Consider the following 23,214-nt stretch of genomic DNA (forward strand, 5'->3'; position numbering starts at 1 on the left):
TCATTTCCAAGCAGTAGATTTTGCTTATCATTTGCCTTCCTATCAAATCCCATCTAATTATCATCTGAAAAACATCTCAAAACTGTAATATTTGTAGTATGGAATGGACTGATGCTTGGATTATTTCCAGTGAAGGCAGAGCAAGTGGACTTTTTGAATCCAGGCAACTTGTTTCAAAAGGGGCTCAAGGCCAAGTGCTATGAGAAAAAAAAAAGCTGGTAGTTATTAGTTGGATTTAAGAACTGTATTAAAACCTCTTAGTGCAAATCCAACTTTTTTCATGCATAGCACTAAATCATTAAATGCAATGTCATATTAATGAGTGTAGCAAATGTGCCAGGGAGAGAGAGTGAGAGAATACGAGTGTTTCAAACAACTTTTCATACAAATAATGAGTAGCAATAACCTAAAGCTTCCCTTCATTTCTAAAATAAGATGATGAATACAGAAAGAATCCACATGCACACACATAAAGGCTTTATGTCAAAGTAGCTTTTAGTTGGGCAAAGTTGCTATTTAGATATATCACTGTTATATGCAGGTCTGTTTGCCTTGACCCCCCTCCCCCAAAAGACAGCACTGGTCAGTATTACTCCTATGCTTCATACCTAATTGTATTATCAGATGAACCACTGACAACTAGTCTATCTCTATATTGTAGACATGCAATGCCTCGCTTGTGGCCATTTAAGGTGCGAACAAACTCACAGGTACTTGTGTTCCATACCTATAAAAGAAACACAAAGAAGAAAAATGATTATTTGGAAATATTACATATATAACAGGTATTTTTATGAGAAAGACTTATATTGATAATAGAACCAGAATGATGAAGTGGTTAGTGTTGGACTGGATTTGAGTGTAGCAAGTGGTGGGGCAGTGGTTAGAATGCAGTACTACAGGCTAACTCACTGCTCACTCCAGGAGTTCGATTCTGAGCGGCTCAAAGTTGACTGAGCCTTCCATCCTTCTGAGGTCGATAAAATAAGGACCCAGATTGTTAAGGGCTATATTATGACTCAGTAAACTGCTCAGAGAGAAGGCTGTAAAGCACTATGAAATGGTATATAAGTCTAAGGGCTATTGCTATTAAGGAAAGTGCAACAAATTGTGATTTAGTTTATGGAGTGACTTTAGGACAGTGACATATTCTTTCAAATCTTACCTATTCACCGTGTTGCTTAGTTAAAGATAGAATATTAATGAAATAAATACAATAAATTAATACATATTCAAAATCATACTGATTTCAAGATTTGCACCTTTATAGTTCTATCCCCTGATGCTGACACAATGTATTTGTCATCAAAGTCTACCACATTGACGGCTGCTCTGTGTCCAACCAGAACCCTTCGTAAAGTAATGTCTGTTGGGGAGGCCATGTCCCAAACAGCAATGGAACGATCTTTAGAACATGTCACCATCATCCCATTATTAAAGCGCAGGTGCAGTACCGCTTCACAATGATGGATCAGTGTGTTGAGCATCTCACCAGTATTTACATCCCACACTCTGGAGTTCATGACAAAAGAGAAGATGGAAAAAAGAAGGCAATGAGTTTCTTATAGTAATTATAAACTTCCTATCACTACATGAAGTATCACAAATGTCCTGAAAAAATGTGTTACATGTCAGCTTATAAGCTTACTTTGAGAGGAATGGTTTAAGTAGCATGTATGAAATTTAAAAAATACAATAAATATAAATTTTATGAAATAGAACATTCTTACATCCATTTTAAAAACATAAATATCAAAGGACATAGTCTGGTCAACACTGAATCATGAACCTTTGACTGAGCTTATGTTTGAATCAAATTTAATTTTTCTATTAATCATGTGGGATAGCTAGCTACAGAGACCACCTAATTCAAAATAACCATACAGTACTGTTAATACTGTACTGACTGAGCAGGGCAAATGAAAACATTTTTAATTAAATGGTTTGATATACAGTATTATGTAGTGTTTCAAGAACTCCTGTCTTCAAAACAAATGGTGAGTTGCTGTGCTGGTGGGAATTATGCAGCATCTGAATGCTTCTCTAGAAGTTGTTATTCTAGACTAGGGGTGTCAAACTCAAGGCCCACAGGCTGGATCCGGCCTGAAACGTGGTTGGATCTGGCCTGTGGGTCTCTTTCTCTCTCTCTCTCTCTCTCTCTCTCTCTCTCTCTCTCTCTCTCTCTCTCTCTCTCTCCCTCCCTCCCTCCCTCCCTCTCTCTCTCTCTCTCTTTTGAGTGGATGATTAAAATTGCATGTAAAAATTGAATTCATACTTTTAATTCAAAATATATTTAAATATATAGGTAGCTAAAATATAGCATATTTTACAGCCTGCTAAATAAAATTGTATATAAGCAAAAAATATTGATTTGGGTAATATGCTGATAATATTTTCTCAAGGATAGTTATATTTATATACATATATGGTACATATGCATTGTTAAGTCTGAAATTGAGGATTTAAGTTTCTCATTTTCCAGCTTATTTTAATAAAAGCACATGACAGCTTTTCTACCTTTATAAATGCCTCCTGTCTTTTTTGTTTCAGAATGAAGTTTGACTTGAAGAATAACCAGTTCAGCATAGGAACAATCATAAGCCAGTATGGTTCAAGGTGGCACAAATAGGATTGTGTGAAGTTATTAGGGAGATGCAGCATTGCGTAAATGCAGAGGGGCTGGGGGAGGTTGTGCAGATGGGGGAGATTTACCCCAGTGACTTGCAATCTTCCCTGACAGCTGTAGGGAAGATCTCAAATTGTGATCACGTGTTCGCAGGGCACTGCAACCAGTTGAAAGTATGAGTCAGTTGCCAAGCACCGGATTGTGATCACATGATTGTGGAACTGTTGGGATGGACCTCCAAGGACCAATTGTAACCACCATTCATTTAGCATTTTGAAACTATGAACAACTGCTGAATTGTCGCAAGTCAAAGACTACCTCTAAGACTTCCTGTCTGGCTTCCGGCGCCGCCAGACGGTCCTCCATGACCGCCGCCCCGTTGCCTGTAAAAGAGCCGCCTTTACACCTGAAGGGCGGCTTGAAAAACTCCATTTCCTGACGGAAATGTGAGTCAGAGCAGGCGAGGGCAGGTAGAGCCCTCTGCGAAGTCCCCAGAGGCTTTTTTTTGACTCTTGGGGACGAGCAGGTTGAGGCTCCCTATTTCCGCTCACTGTCGCTCCGGGCATCGGGAGAACTCTGCCTTTTTGCAGAGCTAGGCGCTGGAACCGGATTAACCAACGAACTTATCAGATGGATTTATTAAAAAAGATGAGACTTGGACTTGGGACCCTTAATTGCAAGTATCCTTAATGAATTTATAAGCATTTCAGAGTGAAAGAGAAAAAAACTTTAAAATGGCGACCGCTGAGGCTTGGGAAGTAGAAGAAAGCCGAAAGTGAGAGTCCTTCCATAATAGATACAAAGTAGCGGAATATATAGTGCTGGCTACAATTTAGAAGAAAATTAGTTATTTTAAGTTCCTTTCTTCTTGGAGATTTGTACTTGATCTTGTTTGGGGGAAAAAAAAGTTTGCTGGCAAGATGGCGTTAAAACTTATAAAGCCTGATAGACAAGCGGGGGGGGGGTGCTCCCCCACTCACAACTGTTTGAACAAGCTCTGAGCCTACAGACTTTGCAGAACGGTTTTAATTTAAAAGAATTTCTTCAGGAGGAAATGGCAAAATATAATGAGACTGTGAACCAGAAATTTGAAAAATTAAGGCAGGAAATTAAAGAAATGATACAACTAAAGTATGATAACTTGCAACGAAAGATTGTAACAGTGACTAAGGGTTTTTCAGAAGTTGTTATAAAGTTGGATACAAATATTAAATTATTAGAGTCTAAAATGGAGGAAATTGATGATAAGATTTATAAGTTGGACAACAAAATACTAAGAATTGAAAAGGATTTAATAAATATTCAAGACAATAGTTTAGAAGTAAAGTCTAAAGAGGAAGCTGGTCACGAGACTTATAATGCAGAAGATATAAAGCAAGGGATTGAAAGAGAAGTTGTAATGATGCAATACAGGCTGACAGAATTTGCGATCAGAATTAGAGGTTTACAGGAAAATAACAGTGATGACCTAAGAAAAATATCTGCTCAAGTTCTGGCTGGGATCTTAAAGGTTCATCCTGAGGAGGTATCCTGTAAAATTGATAAGGCCTATAGAGTAAATTCTTGGATTGCAAAGCAAAGGCAACTGCCTAGAGATGTGGTGATTTACTTTACAGATAAAGAAATAAGAAATGATATTGTGCAAAAATCCTTTAATTCTACTTTACAACAGTATGGGAGAAAAATTTGGATATATAAAGAATTGCTGCCTAAGATGTTAAGAGATAGAAAGAAATTTGGACCTCTGGTGACTGAGCTAAGAAAACAAAATATTCTATTCAGGTGGGATGTCCCAGTGGGTATAATATTGAGATATCAAGGAGTAAGATATCAGTTAAATACTGTTGAAAAAGCGGAAGAATTTTACTACAAGGTCCTTAAAAAGCAAAATCAACAAGAGATAGAAACTCAAGAAAAGCAGAAGGAGATGGCAGTAATGAAGAAACAACAAGTCACAGAGGTCTCCACAGATGAGCCGCTTTTGGATTCTCTCTCAGAGGTCTCAGCTGGACTATTTAATATAAGAGAGGCGGTACCGGATTCTAATGTAATGATTCATCAAGCCACAAACCAGCATGGAAGTCAATCAGTTGATATACAATTTACAGAACCAGAAAGATTTAAGCCACAAAAGCAAGACCAACAAGACCAAGTTATAGATCAGCATGAAAACCAAATAGTCGATACACAATCTACAGAAAGGAATTCAGGATGGAGATCCAACCCACAAAAAGTTAAGAAAAGAAGTAGGTCTCACAAAAACAAAAACTTTTAAACTAAACAACAGTGTAATGCCAGTTATTTATGAGAGGACTGAATATATGAAAAGATAATGGGCAAAGTATTGGTTTATTTTATCCTGAGGAGAGTGACAGATCTCCGCAGTGCTGAACTTTTGGGATGTGAAAAGGGCCTTAAATTGAATGGATTGGAAATATCTTTTTCTTTTTTTGGATTTCTTGATAAATATACTACGTTTATGCTGAGTTACATGGCAAGAGATTTACTGGATTGGGGCACGCAGAAGATCTGGTTGTTACCCTATTATGATGGTTGGAATTAATAATCTGGATAAAAGACACCTCTATAGACATTATATGGAATATAAATATAAAGTCACTCGGGTGGTTGTTGTGTTTTTTGCAACATGAAGATATTTGTTATGGATGGGGGCAGATGGTAATTGAAGATTGAAGATATTGAAAATACTGTTGGAATTAGGAGGCATGTTACCCTAACATGGGCGATGGAGTTTATTATCCAGCTGAAAGACACTACAGAAGACATTATATGGATTACAAGCTTAAAGTTTTTTTTTTTAGGATTTTATTTACATAAGGGAATATTTTTCTAGTTGAGTGGGCAGAAGAATAAAGATATTAATATGGTAGCTTTTTAGGAAAGTGGGTGGAGATAGGTTAGGTTATTGATTGTTTAGTTTAAAGAAAAGGGATATTATGTCTAGATGTGAATATATATAAAAGATTTGAGCTAAGAGATATAATGATGGGGGGAAGGAAATGGGTAGCTGAACTGAATAAATGTTAAATTAGGATTTACTATATAGTCTTATAGTGGAAGGTTGTTTTGAAATGTTATATTAATATATACAAAAGATTTGACTTAAGAGATATACGTATGGGGGGTAGTAAAAGGGTAGATTATGAGTGGAAATCGCTAAATTGGGAGATATAATAATATTATGTCAAATTAGGAGTTATTAGATAATGCTACAATAGAATGTCACTTTGAAATGTATAGCATAGTATAGTATAAGGGGGATATGATAATTTTATTAGAAAGAAAGGGTCAGTATATGGAGATGGAGTAAGTGGATGGTAAAGTATGATATAATCTGTTATGAATTTGGGTTTTATTATGAAGAAGTCACAGGGGAAGGGGAGGGTGAGGGGGGGTTAGGGAGGAGGGGGGGGAAAAGGGGGAAAAATCTGTATTTGAAAAACTTTTTCAATAAAAAAAAAGACTACCTCTAAGATTACCACAGTGCATTATAAATATAAAATATAAAAGGATGCCTATGTATAATGCTTGGAAACATTAACACAATTCATTATGTACAGGTAAGATCCTATTATACAAGTACCTCATGAGCTGCACTGGGAACCAGTTTTCTGATCATAACTAACAATGTTTGTCTTAAAGCTATAGGTGGCACAAGAATTAGGTATCTTACAGACCGCTTGCTCTTTTATGGAGGCCTACTGGATGTGCTTTTCTTTTTGGAGATCAGAAACTACTTGGGACAACATTTTCTCATAGTGCCTACAGGACACAGCATGTCTCCAACCAAGCTTTATTCATGATGTGCCTACTGTGAACATTTTTAAAGCATCGATTACAATCTTTTCTGGCACACCAAAGTTTGCAATGACACTTAGCTGGTGGAACCAATACAATAATTAGTTAATATCTGAGTTGAATGAGGAAGACTCAGGTTCAAGACACCACTTGACCGTGAAATTCACTGGATGACTTTGAATCTTAGCCCAATGTACCTCAGGGGAAGGCTGTTGTTGGGATAATTAGTACAGATGTGATAGAAATGCAAATACTAATACTAGTAATTCTTTTAACTTCTTTTATCTGTTTTGTTTGTTGACAGCAGACTATATTAATAAGTTGTTTTAAAAATGTTCACTTTAATCACAATGACATAGGCTGGCATGGTGGTTTATATTGGTTAGAAAGACAGAATAAATAGATTTTTAAATGAATAGTTAGCTACCTGACAGTGGAATCTGAAGATCCAGTGATGATTACTCGCTCGTCATACTGGAGACAAAGGACTGACCCGGTGTGTCCAGTCAGAATCCTCTTGCATTCTAAGGTATTTTTGTCCCAGATCTAGGAAAACAAGAGAATACTAAGATTTTATCACAAAGAAACAGACTGCATATCGTCTTTTCTGTTTCCTACAACACAGCATTTTCTTTACTAAGGCAAACAGAACTTCTTTAAGTAGCACACGACGCACTTTGTATTCCACAGGCACTTCGGAGCAATATAAACTATCCTTAATATCTCTGTTTTTAATATGAACATCGTATTTACTCTTCTCATTAGGGAACAGAAAGACTTTAATTACTGAAGGACCAATAATATGGTTAGCCATGAATATAGCACAAGAAAATGAAGCTGGTATTATAGATGTATCCTCCCTATTTGAAACTGATAAAAGAAAATCAATATATTTTGAAGTCAAACTCAGCTGAGATAGGATATGGAAAGTAGCTAGTTTTTCTCATGCATTGCCTCTTCCAAATGAAGTTACACTTCACATTCTTTTGAAGAATAGGTCAATTCCATTATTATGCTGGCATTCTCTTGCAGAATAGATTTTGTATTCCATTATTGCACGTCGGGGGAACTCTCACCTTAATCGTATTGTCTCGTAGACCACTCACTATCTTCTGATCATCATACTGTAAACAATAAACACCTTTGCTAGTTTCACTCCTACAGTGGATTCTTTGTAAGCTGTGTCTTCCACAACGCCAGTTTGATTCTATTGTCTGGGGAAGAGAGAAAAACAATTTTAAAATGTGGAACAAATATCATGGAAATTTTACATTGCTGCACTCATGGGACAAGAGAAGCAGCTCTAATGCTGAACCTATTTATCATTAGAGACTCCCAAATGTGCAAGGAAAAAGGACAGTCTGTTTCCTCTCCCAATCTTTAGCTTTCACAATGTATTAAATCCTGCTAAAATTTCATTGTCATTTCTAAAAATCAAAAGCACCAGCTATCTAGAATATAGTACTGTTAATATAGGGTATGCATGGTAAACTGATTTTTGCATTCTTTTAAGACCCATGTCCTTCCTCAATACCTGTAGTCTTAAAAAATGTAGAATATGAATGAAATAATAAATAGGATATTTGATAATTCTCTATTACATTTTCCACTTTTTTATTTGCAATAAGCATGGAAGAATTATTAAAGTATATATCATTTATATCATTTTATTTATAATTATAGGTTGTTCTGGTTTTATATTTCTAATTTTCATTTCTATTCTAAATTAACTTCTTAATACCAAAGTCCTATCATTAACGAGTAGGAGCCTGGAACAAAAGCTCTTCTTGGACTTTGAGTTGCATGCTGGGGATCCCAGCACAAAAAGTGGACAGAAATAAGGCAAATTATTATTATGATTATTTTCAATTTTTCGCAAGTTGCCATAATGACATAATAAAAACAAAACTTTGAAACATTTAAAGAGGCTTTGAGAGTTGTACCTATTCATTTAACATTTACCCAGTTTAACTCTGAGAACGCCTGGAGAAAGGAATGGTCCAAGCTAGCCAAGACCTGGCCATTCAGAATGGAACAACTCACCATGGCTATCTCACCGTGGTCAACCCAGTGTGGCCATTTTGCTGCAGCCATCTTGCCACGGCCAACTCGTCATGAGACATTCCACACAGGATAACTCAGTGCAAAAAATGTTTCTTCTACATTATTTCCATTGACAAAAATGGAAATAATGAAGAAGGAACAGTGGTGGATAACACTTATTGCATTGAGTTATCCTGTGTGGAGTGTCCCATGGTGAGTTGGCCGAGGCAAAATGGTCACAGTGAGTTGGCCATGGTGAGTTGTTCTAGACCGTGGCTATTAGTGATCTCTCTACCAAACCACCTAGTTTTAATCTGCCTCACTCTATCTGGACAAAACTGAACAGAATTAGATGTGACACAGGAAGAAGTGTCTCTGGCCTCTATCAATGGGGGTGGAAAGATTCATCTTGGTGCGACTCTGATGCTGATATGCAAACTATTAAACATATTGTGCAAAACTCCCCATGATGTGCATTCTCTGGTTCTTTAGAAGATCTGAATGAAATAATGCCAGAGACAATCACCTGGATAGCTGAACTGAATATCCTGTTATGAGGCCGTTGTCATATCCCTGTAGAAATTTTGTATATAATTATACGGATTGTTTGTACGTGTTTACTTCTCTTTGTCAAGTTTTCATCTTGTGTTAAATAAAAAGTTGAACCTAAAATTTTGAGGGGCCACCGAATGTGTATCTCTGCACTAAAGTATCTGAACACCCTACAGTGAATAGAAATACTAATTATAAATTGATCTAGCCTACAAGATATATAAGTGATTCAAAAGCAAACTAATGCATATTTATGTGTAGTAGACATGATTTTTAGGGAAATGTATAGTCTTTATATTCCTTTTTAATTTAATGCAAACGTATATCACATTTGGCTGGAGGTAGGAAAGTCATAGATGAAGCAGTCGAAATAAGACCAAATGAAAGTTCTATAACCCATCCTACCCAGTTACTTCCTTCATGTGTTTTTTCTGACTCTTACCTCTATATCTTGTATAATTTTGGGATAAAGTGCTCTGTAAAATGAATTTGGTGGTATTATCCCATCAGGTGGTTTGTTTCTAAAAATATACTGTCCCCTTAAAGAAAGAAATGAAATAGTATTAATTTCAGTTGTTTAGTTTAGTTTTGTACAAGGTTGTTTAATATTTCAAAGATTCCAACTGCTTGGAAGAGAGAAAGTTTATTACAAAAAAAATTAGAAAAGATGATTTATTTTCTCCTTTAATATTGCCTTTTGAAATGGGGCAATTGCACCAGGAGGAAGATACCTAAGCATTTTTCTCAGTAGATTATGAATAAAAAAAAGTAAAGGAACTGTTGGAAAAATACCTACAGGTGTCAGTTTTGATAAGGAACACATCTCTGTTAGTTGTCATTGGACAATAGGGGAAATAATTTGTTTATTTAACTAGTGTTAAAACTAGTGTTGTAGGTCATAAATGCTTTAGGAGAAAGTTTCAAAATTTTCTTTCCACAGAGACTCCGATTTTCTTCAAGAAAATTGGTGAAACAATATGCACTATGGACGGCAACTTCCAAAGGTTAAATTCAGTGATATGCAACGCGTGATGTGTTGACCACATATAACCTCTCAGCACTTTCCTTTCAGGACTGCCTCAAGACTGTATCATTGAAACTGAGGAACCAGCTCCCACACTATGGCCACAAATGTTTCCTATTTTTAAATAAACAAACAGTACAAGTCAGAGGTGGGTTTCAGCAGGTTCTGACCAGTTCTGGAGAACTGGTAGTGGAAATTTTGAGTAGTTCGGAGAACCAGTAAATACCACCTCTGACTCACCCTGCTCCCATCTATTCTTTGCCTCCCAAGTCCCAGCTGATCGGGAGGAAATGGGGATTTTGCAGTAACCTTCCCCTGGAGTGGGGAGGGAATGGAGATTTTATAGTATCCTTCCCCTGCCACGCCCACAAAGCCATGCCACGCCCACAAAGCCATGCCCACAGAACCGGTAGTAAAAAGTTTTGAAACCCACCACTGGTACAAGTAATCCTTGACTTACAAGTTCATTTACATTATTGAAAAACTGTACTCACAACTTGCGCCTGAAGTTACAGCCATTGTAGTACCTCTCTGGTCATGGGTTCAGGCATCTGGCAGCCTGCCTGCACTTATGACCACATAAGTGGTCATAAGCTCTTCAACCTACCTATTTTTCCCTATATCTGCCCTTTGGTCATCCTTGTGGGTTGGCAAACAGCCCAAGAAAGCCAAAGCCACCCCAGGCCAGTCCCAGCAGTTGCCCACATCACCCTATACTCTGAGATACCTACTGTCATGTTCTCTGACTCCCCAGCTCACCTTTTTCATTTTTTTGTTCCCGCTGCTGCTGAGGCATGCTTGGCCTGGCTGCTGGGCCCAGTGTTCAGCTGCAGAAAGAAAGAAAAAAAAAAAAAAAGGAAAAAAAAAAAGCCAAAAGCACTCCCTGATGGCAATGTGCCAAAAACACCCTTGCAAAGAGGCTCCTGGAGCAGGGTGCACCAAAATGCCCCTCTTTTCTATATTCATAAAAATCAGCTGTGGAACAGGATTAGAAAATGATCTGGAAGTGGAGGAGAGCTAGAGATTGAGAATGCCCCTCACAAGAGAATTGGAAGCCAGGTGGATTTTGGTAGGGCAAGAATTAATCTCTGAGACACTTCTCTTGCCTGTTGTTCCACTGTGTTTTCCTGACTTCCAATCTTATGGTGGAAGAAGCAGTAGGCTGGAGATGAGCATAATGCATGGGTCAACATACTGTAAGTCCTTGGCATCAAGAGCAAGTGAAATGAATGGGCACTGATTTTAAACTCAGCTGATTGAAGGGTACCAGCCAAGGTGCTTTGAAGTCAGCTCAATGTCAAAGAACAGAGATTGACTGAAGAATGTATGCAGGGCAACTATGCCCAAAGGGACATTTTGGCATGCTGAGCCCCAGGAGCTTTTTACAAAGGAGTACTTTGGTGTGTTGCCACTAAAGATTACTTTCAGCCTTTTTTTTTTTCCTGCATCTGAAGCCTAGCCTGGCCCAGCAATCAGGCTGGGCCAGGCATACCTTGTCAGCAACAGAAGCTAGAAAATGAAGCTAAACTGGGATGGTGCAGCACAGGGCAGCAGTGGTCTTGGAGTGCAGGATAGCAAGGCTGACCGCAGCTGGGACTAAGTGGGTGCCGGGCACAGCTTACTGGAACATAGCAAGTAGCTCTAGAGCCACATTGTTCTGAGGCTGCTTGCTGAGTCACAAGGCAGAGTGCAGGTTGGCCAAAGGGCAGAGATGAGGAAAGACAAGTGAGTAGGGTAAATTGGAGGCAACCTCTTACCTTACTGAGGCTCGGGGCTGGGAGCAACCTGAACCACAATGGCTTTGACTGGGGTAGGTAGTCACTTACTGACCCATAATTCATGGTTAACAACTGCAATGGTGTGTGTGTGTGTGCTGGGATTACGATTATTGTGATCACATGATGTCTTACTTTACAACTGCATCAACATATGACAATAATCCCAGTCCCAACTGAGGTTGAGAACTACTATAAAATGGATATATTGCTTCTAATAGTTTGCACAATAAATAACTTTAAAGAAAATATTCAAACCCTCAAATATGTAAAAAAAAAAAAGCGCCAATAAACCCTATGTCCTGTAATGTGCTGCTAGAGAGGAATAATATTTTTTCCTCATTTGCAATTCACCAAGAAACACTATTCTGCAATTTTCTCTAGACTGGTTTTAAAAAATTACTTAAATTGCTTCTATTACCATAGGGACATTTAAATAAGAGACCCTAAAATGAGAATGACATCAGGAGAGTACCTTGGTGAGCAGCATATTCTTTACAGTTCAATTGTTTTGAGCGAAGCCTCATAGTAAAAATTATCAGTCAATTCTCAGTATTACAAATACATTTTACTGGTTCTTCTAGCTACTGGTAAACAGAAAGGCTTCTTCTTCGAACTAATTTGGTTTTGGAATGGATGTGTTTTGAAAATCAATGGGATCAAATTTCTCCAATGGCATAGTTTTTAAAATATTCTCATTTTAAAATTAAGAGGCTACCCAGTATTGTGCAGAAACAAAGAACTCCACAATGGATATTTTTATGTCTATAAAACTGAGGTGGACACAAATCCATAAGTACAATTCTGGCATCTGATGTATGACACCTAAATCTCTACTCTCCCTTTTATAACTGTCTTGTAATAATTCTCAGACCAGTTTATTCCACCTATAAATCTCTCCCTTCCTATACCCTTGAAACTGTATTAAGAAGCCTCTTTGTACATGAGATGGTCTGACACATGAAAGATATACTGTTTAAAAAATTACAAGAGTGGTAAAAATTTGAATAAAACAACCTATTGAAAACTTCTAATCTTAAATTTCCCAAAATACATTTTGAGGAATTGCAAGGTTTTACTGATGTGAAGAATATTAGTAAACAGAAATGCTGGGATTTCCTGAGAATATATTAGTAAATAAAACATTCAGCTAGGTTACAAAATGATTTATCACCAACGTATTTTCTACATATCATATTGGATATATGTTATTTTACATCTTGGGCTTTTGACAGCTTATTACTATTTTACATTTTCATGCTGGGAAGTAGAAAGTACAGAAGACATGCTACTTGATTATTCCTTTGCAGCTATAATGAATCAGTCTTGTTAAATCTACTAACCAACTGATAAAAAAAATTAAAGAGATAGAATAAGGAAAGAAACACATGTGGTTTAAAACTCATATAAAAGCAACTGTGGACTGTATAGGTAGCTTTCGGAGAGAGAAAAAAACAATTTACTGAGAAATTAAACAGAATGAAATAATATGTGGCACAGGGGCACTGACCCGATCAGATTTCAAGCTGTCTGCATTGCTCTAGCAAAGAATAACATTTTTCAAACCTTCATTTGTTGTATGTGGGCAACTCAGCAATCTAAAAATATTTGCTTTGTTATATACCATAGTAGCAAACATGCCTTTTGCTTTAATAATTGTTTCTTCTAAGGAGAATCAAAGAGGATAGTGATATAGTTTAGGTAAATATTCATTTACAACCCACTTTCTAAGGCTAAAGAAATGTTTTTTTTAATCCCATACTTGGCACAGAACTGTAGGAAATACATTTCTAATGTTATCGGAAAAGTGTTAGAACCTGTTATTGCTGCTTTTACTGCTTGATGTGTTGTCTACCTATCATTAAGATCTCCACAAATGGAATTTGATTTAATTGTTAAATTAAATCACATTTCCCTATGCTAAGTTTTGAAGACGCAGATAATTGTGATTATTATGTTTGCTGTTAAAAATACCATGAAAAAAGCAATTTGGGTACAGAGTTGCATTTTAGAAAACCTAAGAATATTTCATAAGCATTATTTTTTTTCTTAATCTATTGAACGTCAACATATTAATGATATCAACGCTTTTAATAGAATTTGCACTTGCAAATTGTGGCAGTATTATTATTATTGTTGTTTAAATAAATAGAAGCTAAAATGCCTTGGCTATCACTTTGTCTTGTTTATGAAATATTTATATCCAAATATCTCACAGAAAACTATGGAGGCCCAATGACTAGAAAATTGTGTATTAAAGGGGTTATCCCAGGAGGGAAGCATCTAATAAAATGTTAATAGTAGAACATCAGACTTGGTCCTGCATATGAAATAGATGGTGTATAATATCTGAATTTCAGATGCTAATTGCTTAGTAGTCAGTATTCCAGGTTTTATGAGCAAAGATTACATCTCCACATGCAAAGGTCTACTATTACATCTCCAAATGCAAAGGTTGATATCCTATTTATAACATAAACATCTATTTCTGAGTTGTAGAAACTTGTTTATTTGTTATATAGTAATTGGATTTTGATTACTCTTTAGGTATGTGTCACAGACTGATCTTAGTTGTGGGATGGAAGAATATTATACCTGACTGGTTTTAATATATACGCATCCCACCATTCAAATCCCTAAAAGGTGTTACATCTATTTGTTACATTGGTTTCAAATGGTGTAATATGAGAATTGTAAAGTGTAATAGTCTCCGTTAAATCCTGTGGTGCATTCTTTGCCTTTCTGCCTCTAGGCTAGCAGATGAAATATTTCTGGAGAAAAGTGCTAGTTGAGAAGAAAAAGGTGCAGTTAAAAAAAAAAAGATGAGCTCTTAGGAGTTTTGACAGAATGGTGCATCTGACATTAGACAAATCTGATAAAAAGCTCTCTATGCCATCAATATGGCAATCCATCCTCAATGCTGGATCCAGATTTTGATCCTTTAAGGGCAGTGAAACCTTTTTCAGAAGAAGCATGCCAAATCCTCCAAATTCTGGATTTAAAGTGGCCATAAAGGACTAATAAAATTTCTGTGCTAAGAGAAAATATTTTCCCACCAAATATTTGAGTTCTGGTTCGGAGAGAAACTACTTTAATGAAGCAGCAGCAGCTGAGAGAATGACCACCAGGAAACATAGGACCAATAACTAGAGAATAATGGGAACAGAGATGACTTTTCAGAGTCATCTGAAAAGAAAAACACTAAAATTACTGCCTATATCAGAAGGAAGCAGTGCAGTAGGGACGGCTGTAGTCCCACCATAGCAATACTAGGCCAGTATTGTTAAGAGACAGCACAGATTAACCTCTTATGAGGCAACATGGTAGTAATCTCTGTTGCTTGTGAAGAAGTGCTTTTGTTTTACCAGAGTCCTACATTAATCCCAGCTTGCCTTTACCTGGTGACTATATTAAAGATAGTTTTTGGATGGGGGTGAGGGAGAAAGATAAGAAAGAAATTGGGGTCTGAAAAATATTCCTACTGCCTTAAATTAGCAGCTAAATAGTTGTACCCTGCCTCCTGATGAAGGTGATATGCCTGCTGCCAGCGGCTTCTGGAATGAATTCTAGAATCAAGAGAAAACATATCCTCAGAAAATAGTAACAGACAAAATAAGAAATACATAGCAAAAATTAAAAGGTGTTTTCCAATTTTCAGGTAAAATGATCAAACTATCACTGGCAACTACTTCCCCTACTGAGCAGTTATATGTTTGATACTCTCACCATCCTCTTCGCTCCGCCAAACCCCTCCACAATGAGTCGGTACGGACCATCCTCTCAATCAGTTTCTTCCACAGCATACCATCAGACGTCACCCGGTACCATTCCTTGCATACTAGTTCAACAGAACACAAAGATTTGGCATCCAAATATGATAGAATATTCTCAGCAATGTGATCCAGGCCTCGAGCTGGAAGAAAGTAGTTAGTGATCACTGGGGAGCTTGCTTGGAGATCGTAAGTTACAAACACATTTTCAACCTCATCATTGCTCATTCCATTTCTTGTATTAAGAACTGGAATGTCTGAATAGAAAATAGTCTCATGTTAAGTTCAGCAACGAGTAGCTTCCTTTGGTTAAGAAACAGCAAAGCATTTAAGATGATAAAGAATTCAGGAAGTCATTCCAATTTATTTCTATTGGTTTTAGTACTAGAGGGATGTTCTACGGAAGACTTTATTCACTTGATGCATTCTACAAAATCTTGGTATATTAGGAACATTTTTCATTTTGCTACTATAGCTTTTCTTTTATTCCAACAGTTCAAATGCTACTTTGATGCTAAATGCTAAAATTAAAGGCTTTTGATGCAATGAAGAATATATGTTCCTACCGTAATATGAACTCCCAAGAAGTACTATCTAGTAAGAATAGTGATGAGACTGTAAAAAGTATCTGTCTGTCTGACTGTCTATCATTTATTTACTTTTAAAAGAAAACACATACAATTGAACATTGACAATTGACTGAGAACACTAGATTACTGTAGGTAGTAATCTACATCTACAATATACCCTGTAAATGATCAGCAAGTGGTTGCCTTCGCCCTCTTTTCCCTATATGTAATATCTGGACTGAGTTGCCTCTTATTCCCTTGAAGCCATCCTTTCTGGGAATCCACCTTCTTACTACATTCCATCACACAAGGCCTAAATACAAGCTGAGTATGTGAATACTTTATAGAATTAAAAGAACAGATAGTGTATCTCAAATTGAGAATATACCATTGTCAATAATTTCAAGTAAGTCATCTATGAGGTCAATCCATAGTTGCTCAGAGTATCTACTGAACATTTCACATGAGATCAAATGCTTCATTTATGCTCTTGTTAAAACTGAACTAGAGACTGAGAATCATTGATTAGTAGTAATGATTGAGCATGTAAAGCAACAAGTATATTTTGGGATGCTCAAGATCATATGTCTATACTTAAGTAGGCAGATACATAAAAGGCTTCTATCAGATGATTCTTAACATGATTAAGCAGGATATTATGTACCAAGTGTTTCCTGTTCAGGACAGACAAGCAAAAAAAATCTCAATAATGACCTTTTCAAGCATCTGAGTAATTTTTATTTCTTTCTGTCATGGTCTTCTCCAGCAAATTCATTAAGTGCAAATTGAGGAAGAGAAAAGTAACATTTGAAAGATAATTCCTTCAAGGCAAGTAAAAGGACAACTAAAACAGTTATGCTGCAGTATGAAAAAGACAACAAGGTTCACAACATGACAAATGCTTTCTGCTAAATAGTATCATGTGGATGAAAGTGTCAATCTATAGACAGTAAGGATTACTTCTGCTTCAGCTAACAGAGATTAACATCATTTATTATGTTTATATGTATTTATTATGTATGTATATAAATGAATGTGCCAATAACTGAAAGACAATTGAACTATTGTTACAGGCTCATCAAAGAAAAAGTCTAGTGAAGCATAAATGTTATGATAAGTAAGAAGATCCAAAACAACAATGTAAGCCAAAATAATTTAAACTTCTGGCAGAAAATGCACTTCCAAATAAAAACGAGTATATCTCTTTGTATGTTCCAAGTAGAATACCTGGTAATGCTGTGATGAAGTCCCTCTGCAACATAGGTTTCAAGTATGAATTTATGTGCCCATGTTGATAATGACACATCTGAGAGATGAGATGTTCCACAAATTCTACCTGGTCAGACTCTGACCACTGCTCAAAATACTTGATGCAGAGCTCCTTTTCTTTTTCATAGCTTGCAGACAACTTTCTTTGTTTTGGCACAATCATGCTTGAAGTACCATTGGTAAGTTTTGTCTATGGAAGAAATGAACACAAACAAAAAATTAGTTTTAAAGCAACAATAAACAATAAACAATAAACAACAATAAACAATAAACAATAAGCAACAATAATCTGGAATTTTTAGAAAACAATATTCTAGCATATGACTATTCAGGTGATAGGAAAGCAAATTCGTCTAGGCCTTAATATACAGTTTAAACTGCTACCAGAGTCTTACAGTGTAATCATCTTAAAATACAATTGAAATGGCTACAAGATTCTTACTGTATAATTCAATGTACTAATATAGTCACATAGTTTTAACAATTCAATTTTACAATAGCTGATTTAAGAGAAACATTGGACTTGATAAATTCATAGAAAATACATGAAATGATATATATTTTTTGTTTGAAAATATGTCATTCGTTAGTATGTTCCAGAATTTAACTGAATTGTTTAAAAATTTTGAATATGAAATGGCTGTAACTGGTAAATCTACATCCCCATTTATTTGCCCATATTTCTTTCACAGACATTGTGGTTTCTCCAAGCAGGCTTTTCCAGCAATAATCCCCCATTATATGGTTTCATTCATTGGGTCATTATGAAACAAGGGAAAGGTAGTCTACATGATCAACTGATATTTTTCTTTCCCATGTAGCATTATTTACTTGAGCCTTGACCAGAATGGGGTTATGCAAGAGTCTTAAGGAACCTGTTCTCCACTTGGAATGTTTTAATGTTCATTATGAGAATGGCTTTCATTCCAATCAATTATATGACTGAATAAGATGAAACTGTGCTAAACTGAAATCCTTCATTTTGAACACTTGGAACCCTACTCAAACACAATACTTATAGAGCAAAGTCTACTTTTTAATTATTTGCTTCATTTATAGCCCATTATGATTCTCCATCATCAAATGCCCATCATCTTTACAATAATCCTGTTAACATCTGCTTTCTGTTTCATCCTATAATAAGCATTCAGAACAGGATTCTAAAGGGTAGCTGAATTACTCTCTAACAGCAAAAACAACAAGAATCTTGTGTCACCTCTAAACTAAAAATGTATTATGGCTTGTTTTCAATGGTTGCAATCTGGTACAATAATTACCTCTAATAGATGGTTTCTCTGAAGTTGTGAACAAGCTAAACAGTCAGCATGAGTTTGCTACTAAAAGCCATGAAGTGAATCATATGCACAAGGATATTTTCAAGATAAAAATTAGGGCATGTTTGTTTTCCATTCCAGTACTAATCTTGCTCTTTGTGCACTATTTGATCACAAATAAAACTCACAATTTACTTGCAATATATTTTACTATTCTGGATCTGAATATACAAATTTCAAAAGAGATAGGAATTCTATCATCCAAATTCTAGACAAATTATGCAAAGAAAGCGGTATGATTCAAAGAGAGGTCTAAACAGGAAATATCTCAGTTTGTTACAGACTGTTCAATTTCTGGCTTTGGGCAAGTCATTTCAGCCCTCTGTGCTTCATGGAAGATGGAATTCCTAAAATATAACTCTTCGTGGCTTTTAATTATTCCTACCCAAATGTATTAACACCAATGCCTATTCTACAATCTCCAAAGAAGCTGTAAAATTCAAATTCCTCTACCCATAAATTATTGTTTGTACTTTCAAATTAGTGTTAATTCCTAGCGACTGACTGGACAAGTCTGTTGTTTTGGATTTTTGATTTGCCATTGTCTCTTTCATAGCGCTGAAAGTAAATGACTGGCTTTGTGACTAAGTAGAGTAGAATGTATGGCTTTCAAATTTCTGGCCTGTGTTTTAATCACTACATCAAATGGCACACAAAACATGGAATTAGTATTATATGTATTTGTTGAAGATCTACGGAAAAAAGAAACAATTTTCCTTTGAAAAATAGTTTTCTTCTTGAAGCAGGAAAGAAAACAAATTGGTAACTGTTGGCAAAAGAACTGTCTGGTTACTTGAGAAGTAATGTGAAGTTATCAGCAATGATTGTCTTGGAAAATTCTGCAATATATATTGGTAGGAAAAATTAACTACTGTACTGAAGTATTAGGTTTACACTAACAACTAAGCAGTATATTGTGGGCATATATTAATGCTCCAATTAACATGAAAAAGAAATTGTGAGAGGAAACAATAATTTAATTTCCAGACAGACCTATCCTACTATGACGGCCTACTAGAACAAATGCAATTAAGTAATGGGGGCCAAGGGGGGATGTCACAGCAGAGGACAGAAATGGTTGTAGAGTTGCTGAATAGTGCTTTTTTTCTACATCCTGCCTAATTTCATTAATACCTTTCTCCTATCTGAGCTGCAAAATCAACAGTAGCAGTTCAAAAATAAAACACAGTAGGATGGGTACTTCAATATCTTCTATCTATGCAACTAATTGGCAAATCCTTTTTTAATATGAATAGAATGGAATGGAACGGAACAGAACAGAATGGAATTCTTTATTGGCCAAGTGTGATTGGACACAAAAGAAATTTGTCTTCGGTACATAAGCATAACATTTTAATATTAACATCTTTAACATGTTAGCTTGCTGCCATCATGCATTTAGTACCTCAGTATCATGACATTTATATGTATTATAATTGGCCAGCTTAAACATTTAAAACTGAGCTCAATTACATATTCCATTTATGCTTCAATTTTTAATACGAAGTAGACTACCAGGACTATGAGCAGCATAGTGCCATGTTCTACTAGTTTTCATAAAATAAGGCACTGTATTGCTGAAGTATTGGTGCCATCTGGAAATAAATAGTCTTGGATACAAGGACATTATATTGATCTCAAGGAGGATACAAGAAGTTTCTGCTGAGCTTTCTACAACAAGATATGGTAGTTAATGTGTTGTATGTGCAATGGAATTATAGCTAAGATAAAAAGAATAAACCTAATCAACTAATAATTTAGAAAAGGACATATTGGATATTCACATACTATGACCAAAGGATAATTAGCTTTCCTAGTGGTAAATTTCAAAACGATTTCCTGTCCCTGCCTCTTAAACTAAAATATCAAATATATATTACCCCACCCCACCCCCACCCCGGATACAATGATTGTTTTACCACAAAATCCACACTCCACATTTTAATTGACTAATTAAACTAGGCATTTCCTTAGTGAAAGATATGGATTAAAGCTTTGCTGGATGTGCACAAACATTGCATGGGATTAAAAGAATTGACCAATTGGGGACAATGTTGGTAACTGTGGCTATTAGCCAGTGCTCAGCAAAGAGGGTTAAGGCCAAATGTTTCCCTCTTAAGGTTAACAGGATGTGTGAGAGATGTAATGGGAATTGCTTTAATGCAAGTTATCCATAGGCAACTATTTAAATAAACCTATACTACATAGTGAGAGACAAATTGTTAAGGAGATGAACCATTCTCATTGGATCAGCAAAAAAATAAAACAGGACAAAATTGTAGTAACAAGGGAACAGGCCACATATCAGGCTGTGAATTTAACATTGGAGAAAATAGCAAATAAAATAAAATAAAATCCAAATTATTACAACAACAACAAAAGGCTCACAGTTAAATTAATTGAGGGAAAGTGGGGGAGTTTTTTCACAGCAGGAAACTTCTGCTAACCATTGCTTTGCTTGGGCTGTTAAACTGACCCTAATAATTGAAATGAGAAGCATTTTTAACATATTTCATGGAAATGTGTAAGAGTTTTATGCTCTGTGGTTGAATCACAAGGACATGCCAATACTCAATCTTCTGAGCCTGAGAAGCCAATTGTTCTGTTATTACACACAAACTTCCATGAACATTTTTGACCATTGATAAAATCTATTCAAGTTATTTAGAAAATTTATTTCCTCGTGTTTAAGAAGATTACTTAATTACAACTTGGAATTGCAAGGATACCAAAATCAAAGCTTCTCAATATTTCTCTGGTTCAGCAGTAAGGTGCAATAGGAAGAGGTTAATAGAATATTATTGCACTAATAATAACTCTCTGCAAGTGGGGAAGTCCAGTTAAGAAAGTTTGTACAGGTAATCCTCGATTTATGACTGGTCATTTATGGACTGTTCACAATCACAAGGGCCTTGGAATGGATGCTTTCCAGTCCACAAGGTGCTTCCAGCCATTGCAAAATACCCCCATCCAAATCACAAGATGACTTTTCAGGCACTTGGCAACCTATTTGCATTTATGACCAGCTGCCAATTGCCTGTGATCATGTGTTTTCCATTTGCAATCTTCTCTGCTGGCTTCCCAAGAAAGTCAATGAAGAAACGGACAGGAAAGTTGCAAATGGAAGGAACATTTACTTAGGGACCTACAGGCTTGTGACTTTTAAGTAAGGAAATTTGCTATGTAGATGGGGACTAAATATTCTGTAATTATAATCACAGTAATTACAATCAATCTTCCATTGAGAAGTGGAGGAGGGGTTTAGGGTGAGAGGGGGTTAGAAATTATTTTATGACAAAGCTGTCTTTATTGGAGGTTCTAACATAAGCAAGGACTTCTAGGGCGCATTTTCTAATCAGGCTTGGGATTCAAGACCAATATGGAAAATGTCTGGGAGTGGGAGAACTAGAATCAGTAATCCAAATCTGGCAGGGAAAGGGCATGGAAATGCATCAAGGATACTTTCTTTCTTTTCAGGGCTGTTTGGCTCAGTCTGGGTTGTGTTACATCTGTTCTTATTCTTCATCCCTTTATTAGTTTATTCGCTTGGTCTATTTCCAAGTTGAGGATTGCCTGCTTTGGTATGCAAAATACAACCTCCTGTAACTTGGTGCAGCCAGCCTGCATCCTTTACTTTCTGTTACTCCAGAGTTGGCTTTGCTCTAATACCACATACTCCAAGACTACTTGGATTTTGTAACCCCAGTTAAACTATTTATAACCCCTGCAACTATTTATTTCAATGCTTATTTCTGGGGAAGGGGAAGCCCCCACCCTATGCCCTATCCGGATTTCAGATGAAATCCTGTTCAAAAACAGCTAGTGGCATTGTAACTACCTGTCCAGTTAAACTATTTTTCCACAACCATACTCAGAAACCCTTGAGCTCAAGCCTAGTGGATGAGACAATGGAAATTCTGGGGTGGGAAAGGGAGAACTTTTCTTGGCGTTTACAATAGACAGAGAGTCTTCTCTTGCTACCCCATGTCTAAGCAGCAATGCCTGAGCATATATTGGGAGCTCATAAATTTTGCTCTTCTATGATGCTGCTTTATATCATCAGCTGTATGGCCTCAGTGGTCAGTACAGTCTATTCTAATTGATAACGGTTCTTCCAAGACTCCGGCAGGGAGGTCTTTCATAACAGCCACCACCTGATCTTTCAATTGGAGATATCAGCATAGGATCTGATGGGAGGTAAGTGCTCTAGCACCGAATGTCCTATTTTTGGAAGCTGTCTAGAGCTAGTGAATGGGCACAATAAAAATGTACAAATGAAATAAAATACTATTTGATTGCATTATTCAACTGTTCTGCTGCCATAATATTCAATTAGGTTTGCACTGCATACATAAAGGTACCATGTTTTTTAAAAAAATCTTTTACACAATGCAGTGACTATAGACAAATATCCAAGAGCAACAGAAGACCAG

The 23,214-nt window shown here is 36.3% G+C and overlaps 1 protein-coding gene across 3 annotated transcripts in view; it reads right to left on the minus strand.

The window, feature by feature from the left end:
* The window catches only part of BTRC (beta-transducin repeat containing E3 ubiquitin protein ligase), a 160,148-nt gene that overhangs the window by 20,969 nt on the left and 115,965 nt on the right, over positions 1–23,214 (minus strand). For all 3 annotated transcript variants that reach the window (XM_070945289.1, XM_070945291.1, XM_070945290.1), the window contains 7 exons: positions 17,406–17,637; positions 15,566–15,752; positions 9,483–9,579; positions 7,522–7,659; positions 6,873–6,991; positions 1,263–1,512; positions 609–727 (listed from right to left, as the gene is read on the minus strand). In XM_070945289.1, coding sequence (XP_070801390.1) covers positions 609–727; positions 1,263–1,512; positions 6,873–6,991; positions 7,522–7,659; positions 9,483–9,579; positions 15,566–15,752; positions 17,406–17,637 — 1,142 coding nt within the window. The remainder of the gene's footprint in view (positions 1–608; positions 728–1,262; positions 1,513–6,872; positions 6,992–7,521; positions 7,660–9,482; positions 9,580–15,565; positions 15,753–17,405; positions 17,638–23,214) is intronic.

Source organism: Pituophis catenifer, unplaced genomic scaffold, assembly GCF_029215685.1.
Source record: "Pituophis catenifer annectens isolate HBS135680 unplaced genomic scaffold, rPitCat1.0.hap2 SCAF_6, whole genome shotgun sequence".
NCBI lineage: Eukaryota > Metazoa > Chordata > Lepidosauria > Squamata > Colubridae > Pituophis > Pituophis catenifer.